This window comes from Phaseolus vulgaris, chromosome 9, assembly GCF_051622355.1.
Source record: "Phaseolus vulgaris cultivar YP4 chromosome 9, ASM5162235v1, whole genome shotgun sequence".
NCBI classification, from domain to species: Eukaryota; Viridiplantae; Streptophyta; class Magnoliopsida; order Fabales; family Fabaceae; genus Phaseolus; species Phaseolus vulgaris.
In genome coordinates this window covers 20,545,202-20,556,472 of record NC_143506.1, presented here as the reverse complement: position 1 = coordinate 20,556,472, position 11,271 = coordinate 20,545,202, and the positions used below count along the sequence as shown (strand labels likewise).

Genomic DNA, 11,271 nt, shown 5'->3' with positions numbered 1-11,271 from the left:
TCAGATTTTAATTTTTCTAACTTTGCTACCTCTTCCAAATGTTGTCACCAAATCAACATATCCCTTTGTGTTAACTCTTTCGCCTGAAAAGCCAATGATTTGTTCTCGAAAAGGCACTATGTCTTCTTCTCTCAAATGTAACCTTTTGAACGTATCCCAAAACAAGATATCGACCGAACTCCCTTGATCAACCAGGGTCTTCATGACAGCATATTCGGCTATTTCAACCGTGATTACCATAGGATCATCATGATCTGGATCAATTTCTTGGAAGTCTTCGTCTGTGAAAAGCATTGGTGGTAAAGTTCTTCTTTTGAAAACATGATTAACAGACCTGATATTTCTCCAATGTTGCTTTCGTGCAGATGAGGATTCCTTCCCAGAAAAACCTCCTGAGATCGTATTTATAAACCCCCTAACCGGTCTTCCCAAACTTCGCTCTCTGCTTCGTCTTACTGATTGAGTGTTTTGATATATTCTATCTCTTCTTTCGTCTGGCCTTCCAACCCTTCTTTCGTCTCTTTTTTCCACTTGTTTTTCTCTCCTTTCCAACCTTTCAAACCTTCTTTCACCCAGCTCTCGCCCCCTCGTATCTCTCTCTGGACTTAACCATACTCTTGAATTTCCCCTTTGAACAAAACGTTTTAACTGTCCGGCATGAATCAACTCTTCTATTTTATCTTTCAACCCAATACATTCTTCTGTATGATGACCATGATTTTTATGATATTCACAATGTTTGGTGCGGTCTGCCCTTTCTGGTGTTCTCGCTTTTCTTGGTGATGGTATTATTTCGGCTGCCATGGCTTCCTGTAAAATTCTTGCTCTGTTCGTATTTAGAGGTGTGTATTGCTGGAACTTTCGAGCTCTGAATTCTTCTCGGGCTCTTCTTGCAACAGGCGGATGTTCTCTTTCTGTCACCCTCTTCTCGCCTCCATCAACCCTTACTTGGTTTCGAAACTCCCTTAATTCTTCCATTTGCATAAATTTTGATGCCCGTTGCCTTAGTTCATCCAGATTGATCGCAGGTTTCTTGCAAAGACTATCGGCAAATGGTCCCAGTTTTAATGCCGTTATCATATGATGCATGGTGACCTCTGGACTAAGATTTCGGATTCCCAAAGCAACCTTTCCAAAACGTTCCATGAACATTCTTAAAGACTCTCCTTTCTCTTGTCTTATGTTCACTAAGGCGATTGACGTTAAATGATGGGGGCGACTAGTCGCAAATTGAGCACCGAACTTTTCTATCAACGTATCAAAACAATCTATACTCAAAGGTGGGAGGCGTGTAAACCAGCTCAATGCTGCCCCTTTCAGAGTTGTAGGAAATACTCTGCACATAACAACATCATTCCATGTATACAAGCTGATTTGAGTAGTATATATTGCAATATGCTCATCAGGATCCGTACTTCCATCATATTTGTCAATGGTTAAGTTCTTCCAATTGTCAGGCAACGGAGTATCGACTATAACATCATAAAACGGATGTTTTCTGGAAGATGTTCCTGCACAAACCCCAGAGTTTTCAAGCCATCTTCTTCTGGTTTGAGAGTTTTCATTATACATCCTCTCGTTCACCTGTATCCCTGGTTGGACAGTTTCGAAAGATGAATTCAAAACCGTCTCCTCTTGTAACTTTCTCCTCATGTGTGCGTTTTCGGCTCTTAACATACTCAATTCTTCTTCATTATTCTTTTTTAACATCTCGAATTCTTTTTGTAATTGGACCAACATTGCCATTGGCATGTTAACATTGTCTTCCCGATCTCCACCTTGTTCTCCTCCTTGACTCGTCTTGTCTTTAACCCTTCTCAACTGACCCTCGGCCCCACGGTGGGCGCCAAAATGTTCTTACAACAAGGACCAAGAACACTTGAAACGGGTTAATCAAGACTAATCCTTCAATCTTGGGCTGCATACTGTCTTGGGCCGGGTACTTCTCTCCTTGATGGTGCTCTCGGCTGGTGCTCTCGGCTTCTCCTCACAACAGGTGGGGGGTACCTGCAAGTCGCTCCGATGCCAAAGTCAGAAAAGGTTTAATGTTCATCAGATAAAATCACTCTTACCTTTTTCTTGTGTTGACCTCCTATTTATAGGGTTTCGTTGATGGGCCTTCAACAGTATTTTTTGGACTTTCTTCTCACACCTCTTTATTACTTTTACACCCCCTTGTGCAAGTTCCTTATTTAAATTGGGCTTTATTATGATTTTTATTATCCTTTCAGGTTTCGGTTTAAACCTCTCGGTTTCAACCTTTTTCCCTTGTTTATTCAATGTTGTTCTCGGCCTAAAACCTCTCGATTTTAGCCTACCAGTACAATATTTATAATATTTATATTATTTATAATATTAATATTAATATTAATATTATTAATATTATTAATATTTATAATATTAATAATATTAAAAATATTAACAATATTTAAAAATATTAACAATATTTAAAAATATTAATAATATTTTATAATATTTATATTATAAATAATATTAATAAAATAAATAATATAAATAATATAAATGATGTTAATAATATTAATAATATAAATAATATAAATGATATTATTAATATTAATAATATAAATGATATTATTAATAATAATAAGTATAATAAAAATTATAATATGACAAAAGAAATTGTTTGATTTAGTAATTAAAGTTTTTTTATCACTAAGAGACTTGGGTTAAATAAAATAAAAATAATAATGAAAAAATTAAAAATAAAAATATGTTGCATTATATACGAAAAATGAGAAACTAATTTAAAAATATTTTTTTTTAGTTTATAAAATGATTACTATTGCAACTAATTATTTTGGTTTCTAAAAATTAGTTTCTATTTTATGATTTTCTTGTAGTGCGAGTTTTAGGTTAAAGAACGTCTCTTTTTGTGTATAAGGGATGATGTAATTTTAAAATACTTTAATTATTAATTTATTTTACTGATAATTTTTTTTGTAATATTTTAATATTTTGATTAAAATTTCATTTTGATCCTCGACACCATAAATAATATTAGTATTAAAAGTAGGGCTAGTTATTAAATAAACTTAGAATTTTAAAGAGCATTATTAAAAGAGACACGTTAATATTATCACTCTCTATATTATGTGTTAAAAATTTATTCAAAACGATAAAATTACTAGTAGAGTTCTTCTATGATTATGAATAGAGTTTATTAAGGAAAAATGTGATTTACAAAATTTTATAATATCTAATAAAATTTAATCACTAATCCTCTTTCTTTTTATTCATTTACCACCCTTCTCATAAATCCTCCTACTACCTTATAGAAAAATTAAATGAAAAAGTATCACAGATAATGTATTTAAAAAAATACATAAAATGAATTCGATTGATTTATGTGATGAATATCTTTAAAAGTATTCATTAGAATTATTTCTAAAATATTATGTCAAATTCATGTTTCAGACTCAACAATGCATATTGATCCATGTGTATTTTAATGAATAAAAAGGAAAACGAGGAAAGAAAAACTTTGATATGGTACCAGTGACCAATGTCCCTCTCAAAGTTTTGGTAGAAGTATTAGTAGCCCTTAGATCCGAAAATAAATTGGTAAGGAACCTTCGTGTGGTTTAGATTTAAATACACGTTGCGTATATGATCTGTAACTGTAAGATATGGATAAAAATCACCCCTCTTTATTTCCTCATATTATCTCCACTTTTTGTTTTAATAAAGCAACAATAAACGATTACTATTTGTTATTGAAAAGACAATAAATAAGATACAGGAAGAAGTAAGGCAATTGGATTCTTGAGATATAGGGTTTGTTTGTGTTTTCTTCCATTGAAAATCGTCTTGTTGAGAAAATATTGCAAGTTTTAATGTGTTTGCTTAAGTTTTTTAACTTGAATCTTAAATGAGAGTGATGAGAGTTTTTAGTTGTGTGAGCTTATGAGTAAGTAATGCATTGTTTGACAAGGTTTGAAGGGTTATTTATTGAGTGGTGTCCACATGTTGGGAAAAAGCTACATTTGTTTCCAACTAAGCTTGTCCAGAGGGGAACAAAACCACTTCCCCACAACCATAATAATTGATTTCATAGTTGAACATTAATACTAGTGACATAAATATCATAACAAAGAGAAAATACTTACAACTTCAATTTCCATGCCATCAATGTGTAGATCTAGTGCTCCAACATTTTCTACTATATGATGATCTTGGGGAGGTTAATATACTCTGCCATTGCATACTTCATTATCTTCACATTATTAACTCATAAATGCATTTCAATTATAACCACAACCATACAACGGTTTAAGAAGTGATTGCTAATAAGTGCCAAAATATCAATAAAGATTTCACCCCATTTCAAAATTATCATTTTAAAGGTTATTAAGGATAAATTAAGAAATTATTCATTGACTATACTTTGGTAAAAACACAGCCATTACACCTCACGGACTTGACCAAACCCTAAACGTTATCGATTTATTTATTTTGATGTGCAGGTGAAGGGTTCATATATACTCTGCAGGAGGTTAATTATTTAAACGAGTTCTCTTCCACCCAATTGCAGTAAAGTCTATGTAGCTGTTACATGCAACAAAAGGCAATAAGTTTCTGTTTTTAACCATCATCTCTACCTAACACCGAATTGTTACATGAATATAATATTAAAAAGTTTGGATATGTAAAAAAGTGGTTTGAGGGTTGAGGTTTCCCTTGTGTAGAAGATAAGAATTAAGAGGCGAGTAGTGATGTTCAAAGGAGGAAACTGAAACCCCAACATGAGGTTCCAATAGAGGGGACAATCTTCCCCAACACTTACATTCTACCATTTTTGTTATTGGGTGCACCACAAACTAATGTGGAACAATTCAGCCCTTCCAACTTACCTACAAATCAATTAAATAATAAAAGTCTTCATTATGCTGTCTAAGCTTACAGAAAAGAGGCATCATATAGGCAAAACTATCTGGTTGCCAAACTCTTGGACCCATGCACTTTTCTGAAATATGTCATAATCACTTTTCTCAAAACCATCTTATTCTTCCGTCTCAGCCCTATTGTTTCTTGTTTTCTCTCTTTTTCTTCAAGGGGCCTGCTACTCCTATCCTCTTACAACGCCACCTCACTGGTTCTCCATCTGTAATTCATAAACAGACAACATAATATCCAGCTCGATGACTTGAATGTATACATACTCTAAAATATAGTTATATTTTGATTTCAAAATTTGAATTTTTACATCATTTCTGACTAAAATTCCATGCCCCCCGTTAATTAAGCAATCGTTCGATGAATGTAGTGGTTGCTACTATAGGTAAACAATAAAAGACAAAATGGAATAAGAGGGTGCAAATCTTCTGGTTTAAATCGCGTGAAAGTTAAGGCTAGTAGGACATATATGTTCTTAGATAATGTTGAATTCTATAATGTTAAATCGCGATTGGCCATGGCAATTGTTGTTGTAGGTGCAGTGGAACTCCTTTTCGAAGATTTTCCATAATGTTCTTAGTGCCCGACCACATGGATGCTAATCAAGTAGGATCATATAACCCACATAATTAGAATCTACAACTAGCTTTCTGATAATGCCTATTTAAGAAGTGCCATGTACATCATGAGATTTAGGAAATTCCCATACTCATCAACAAACCATAAAGCCTTATCTCACTCACCATAGTTGGAAATTTCTCATACTTCTCAAATTGTAAAAATTTGGATTGCTTTTATTGTTTTCAAAAACATATTTCTGTTTTCTAAGACTTTCTCTACAAAGCACTTGAAAAAGAGAGAGTGAAAAAACATCTCATAAACCGTTTCTTACTTTAAACTTGTTTCCAAATTATTTTCAAAACTTAATAAGTTTTAAATGAAAATTGATTTCCCAAGGGTGTGAATTTATTTTCGAAAACAATCTTTAATATACATGGGGTTGTTTGTTTAGTGAATTTAATATTTTCATGAGATAATATCTATGGGAAAACTAAAGATTTTTATTGAGATTTTTTTTCTTGGAATATTTTAAAATCAATTCCGTAGAAAACAAGAAGATTTTGTTTTGCTAGTATAATGTCCAATTGGTAGAATGGTCTCAAATGTAGTTTTTTGCCCTTGTTTTGATTTTAGAAGGAATTTATTTAATTATTTCATGTATTGGGAAGGGGCATTAATCTTATAACTTAGTGAAGAAGAGATTTTTGCATTAGTTGAGGTCCCTTTTGAGGAGGTCATTATCGAACAAAGGAAGAGGCCCTTCATCAAAATGTACACCATAAAAAAGAAATATATATATATATATATATATATATATATATATATATATATATATATATGCACTTATAAGTAGACAAGGAATGTCATGAGTAAGGTCTCTGAATATGAGTACAAAGGAACCCCACTACGGCACATAAATAGTTATGATTTTATGTCAACCAAAATAATAATTCACACATTGTCCAAACCCTCTCGTGGGATGTTTGGTTTGTGCCCACATGTTGCTGCCTCTAATGTATTTCTTGAATATGTGATTGTGCTTCATTTTAAGCTTTTGGGACATGAAAAGGTTCAAATCAATATCACTGTGACACACCACATCACAAGATTGCTACTATTACTAGATTTTAACTCTTTTCAAGGCAAATTGTTAGTGGTCCTAAGAGTGGTTCAGAACAATGAGCTGTTAGCTTCTTGCGACAAGACACTTTGTTTAAACAATGTCAATTCCAATCAACCAAGAAAAATCATATTTTGGTGTAAAATATAATGACAACACATAAGTGAGCTCGTGCGAGTGGTGCCATGAGTTGCGCATCAGCACAAATTTAGACCTCAATTTGCCCTAAAACAAAATCATAGCCCAGAATAAAAAACAAACATGCTTCGAAGTTCTACCCAGAAAAAAAGGACTCCTACACAAATCTTTTGCACAAAAATAAACGTGCAATCTTGTGTCTGACACAACATCAACATAGTTGAAGTAAAAATAAGCTCTACAAAGAGTCTAGTTGTTTTTTTTGCATTTATAGTATATAGTTTACCTCTGAAATGATGGACCATGTCCACAGGTTCAGTTATAAAAAATAAAAAAATTAATTTTCTTAAGAAATGAGAATAAACTTTTAACTTATTTATAAAAATAAAAAGCAAAAAATGCCAACTATAACATTAAATAAAAATATAAGGTAAGCACGAATTAAAAAAATTAAAAGATTAAAAAATATAAGAAAATATTTCATCTGCATTACTGCACAACTCAAACATCAAATAAAACTATAAAACTAAATATCTTTAATGTTTATATAGAAAACTATAAGTATTCGATACAGGTCGATATGTATTATCCTAATTGATAATTCTAATTGCAAAGTAAGAAGTCTTTAAATAATTATTAATATTTAGAAAAGTACGTAATCCACTGATTCACCTATAACTATAACATCGATACTCACATTAATTTATGGGCCTCAGAAACTAAAATCGGGAAAATAAGTGAATTAGGAAGTAAAATTATCCAACAGGTGAAGCTCAAAATTTGGCCTATGGAATTGGACTAAAGAGAACGGGGTCAAATTAACTTTAAAAAAATATGCTTCTAAAAAATAGAACCTATTTAACCCAATATTATTATGAATTATTTTTTCAATTTTATATAATAATTAAAAAATTAAACAGTCGATTTTGGTCTGTCCTAATAGGCTAATTTATAGAATTTTTGGACCAGGCCTAGCGAATTTACTCTGAGTGTTTCTTCCTGCACCCATCATTCTTCTTCCTGCAGCTCATCAAAAAGGTTAAATGACGAAAATGATTCTGGAATGAATGTTTTTGTCTTTCCGAAAGGCCTATTCTAGGAAAGAACTTTGCATTAAGGAGCACCCATTCTGGAATGATTTTTTTTTCTTTTTCTGGAGAACAACTTTTTATTCTAGAACATCCTATTCCAAAATGCATTTTTTTCCTTACAGATTTGTAATTCTAGAATTCATTTTCCCATCTTAAAATACAAATTCCAGAATTCATTCCTGAAACTAGATTTTCAGAAAGACGCACGCCACCATACCCAACTCAAAACAATATAAGGCAACTCATTTTTTAACCTTAAACAACCAATGAAGCCTTCTCAATACACCAACAGCTCCACCATACTTCCTCCAAAATCAATCTTTACTGCAGCAATCTCCATGATCTCACCTGCAACCCACACACTGCATGTAAGCTGAGTTTTGAAATAAAATGCAGAGTAGTTTCGGGATTTTTAAAGTGATAGTGCAGGAAGAAACACACATTTACTTTTTACTCTTGTTTGATTGGGTCATATATGACTAACTTGTTTGGTGACTCTATCAATAATAACATTTTTCAAACCAAAAAAACTAACTGATTATTGTTAGTGTAGTCTCCTAATTTTTTTGTTTCTATCTATAAAAACTAAGACTATAAAAACTAAGACTCTAAAGTTGTGTTTGAATTAAAAAATAATGCGAGAATTTGAGAGAATAAACATCTGAATTATCAAAATATGAAAAAAATCATAAAAATAATATAATTTAAATATATACAAATTTATTATTATATTTATTTATATATTTTGAAAGTTTTTTTATATTTATTGATTTAGATTGTATATACATATTTTATAGGACATTTTATAATAAAAAATATTATATATAAAGTGAATTGTAAACAAATTTATTCATAAAGAGAAAAAATATATAGAATAAAGTATGAAATATCATAATATGATAATTATGATGAAAAATAATAAAAATAAAATATATTATTATATATATATATATATATATATATATATAATTGCATGAATGACAGCATAAAAGAAGGTAAAAAAAAAAAAGAAAAACACCACCATCCTATGTGTTTTTTCCTCAGATTTTTGCATATGAGGATGATGAGAGAAATTACTCTTCATGCAGATCCACTCTCTTCCTTTCTTGCACATCCCTTAATCCAAATCATAGATATTTATTCACATCCTTTTTCTTAAACAACACAATCCTAGCAAACAGAACAAGGATTTTATTCAAAATATGTGTTTTTTTAGCTTCAGTATTTACTTTATTTTTTATGCGTAATCGATATTAATATTTTGAAACGAATCCGACTATTGAATTAATCATACTTAACCATTCACATTAACTAAATGAAATAAAAGGGGAAAAGGGTTTGGTGTGTATATAAAGATAAAGCACATACTAACAACTTGAGCATGGTATGGTGGCAAGCGCATGCTTTTCATTCTGATGCCTTGGATTTAACCATTTCAAAAGAGAAAAGGTTTGCATTCTACAGAATAATTTTCTCATAGTTCCACAGTTGCTGCCCATGTGGAAAGTGAGATTATACTGGGCTAATCCCAGGTTTACTTTCGGGATTGAACTCGGGCTTCTGCATCTGCAGCCCCATAAATTTAAAACCTCCCATAGGATATATGAAAAGATGAAATTACCCCTACTTCTCTGCTTCTTCTTCTCTTGTACTACACCCCCCTCCATTGCACCCTTTGCCTTCTTTCGTTCTTTGAGTGCAAGAGTTCTGGCGGAACTGCATTGCCCATAGTTGGCGACAATCACATTGAATCGCCACTTCCGTTGAAGAGATGAGTGCTATGTTGTGTTTTATTTGTGGTTGGTTTCGTGGTTTCCTCTATTTTCCAAACCCAGAAGTGGAAGTTAGAAAGAGATTGACGGTTGGTTGTGAGGTATACAAGGAGTGCATCGGTTTTCATAGATAGGAGTGCATAACTCATGCTTATTTGTTTCATCTAGTTGGATGCTTAATATGTATTGATAAAAGTGACTCATATTAGTATGTTATACTTCTTGTTATTTTGAGAGTATGTGGTGGGTACGTATGGAGTGTTGTCACACTTATCGACTTAACACTTATCGACTTATCACATGTATGATCAACCGGGAATACTTGCTTTGCACAAACAAAATAATTAGGAGGTTATGTCATTCAATCAAATATGTGAATAATGTTGAGTTTGTGATGGATTAGGCATGAATATATAAACATTACCTATAGGAAATGGGGATATCAATCAAACATATCAGGAGCTCTTCGGACATCCAATTGTCACTTGACATAATATAAGTATAGTTGGCGTTGTGTGCATGAGCTCTTCGGACATCCAATTGTCACTTGACATAATATAAGTATAGTTGGCGTTGTGTGCATGCAAATAGATTATCTTACCTATGCTGGGGTGCTCCGAAGTCCTTAAGATTATCATCGTTCTAGTTTGTCGTTTGAAACAATATTCATGTTTTCATGATATATCTATCTCAGGATGTGCTCACAATCATTTGTCAAAGTGTGTATTGCAGCATTTTGGGTACGAGCACACAATTCCTCGACATCCCCACCTTCCCACCTTTTGAAGGATATGTAGTTGTTATTGATGGCAAATGGTTGTACTTTGTCAATCATATTCTTATCGGTGTGACACTGGTTTAAATACCTTAGCATGTGCAGTCGGAATTTAGATTAGCATCAAACCCTGCATATTTTCTCGGTTGGACAAAGATTGATCGTACTAAAGATAACTTCTTAAACTTAGCCAAAAAAAAATGCTTAAAAAATGCTTATTTCGATCTATAAAGGTTTCATTCAATATTAGTATTTTAATTTAAAGAATGATACATCCTAATATTATTGTGCGCTTTACAAAGCGAAGATTACTTGTTTAGTTGTATCCCAGCAAGTTACGAAAGAGTTTACGTTAGTAAGATCACACCAGCTGGTGTCAATGAGTAAAATGCAGCACTGACAAGTTTATGATTGGTTAATAATTTAAAAGCACCTATTTTTATGTTATTTGGATGTTCAGCATGAAATCAGTTGACATGAAAACAATTGAACAACGCATATTCAAGTATGCTAAGAGGTATAAAATAAAAACTGCACTGATATAGGACATCTATGCAGGACTGGTAAAAATCTAAGAAAATTAAAAGTGGATTAACTAAAAAGGTAGCAATTGAAGAAAATTGACAAAATAGAGCTGATAGCAGAGAACATTCCAATAGGCAGTGGCAAAGTTGAAAAAACATTTCAAACAAAATTGATGAAATTTGCCGACTTCAAGAGACTATAATCAAACATTTTTTACAAGTTTTCCACACCAAAAATGATCCTATGATCAAGCATACAAATCCTTTACATTTAAACAACACCTATTGTATAACGAAATATAAAGCGGCTAGGAACAAAGTAGTAAAACAAACCAACTCCAACTAGTCTCAGACTGAAGCATTTTTCATGACATTC

The 11,271-nt window shown here is 32.2% G+C and overlaps 1 protein-coding gene across 1 annotated transcript; it reads right to left on the bottom strand.

Annotated features, from left to right (window-relative positions):
* Positions 1–1,752, bottom strand: LOC137822284 (uncharacterized). Its single transcript, XM_068627170.1, has one exon. The coding sequence runs from the start codon at positions 1,750–1,752 to the stop codon at positions 1–3; it is 1,752 nt and encodes a 583-aa protein (XP_068483271.1).
* Positions 1,753–11,271: the final 9,519 nt, after the last annotated feature.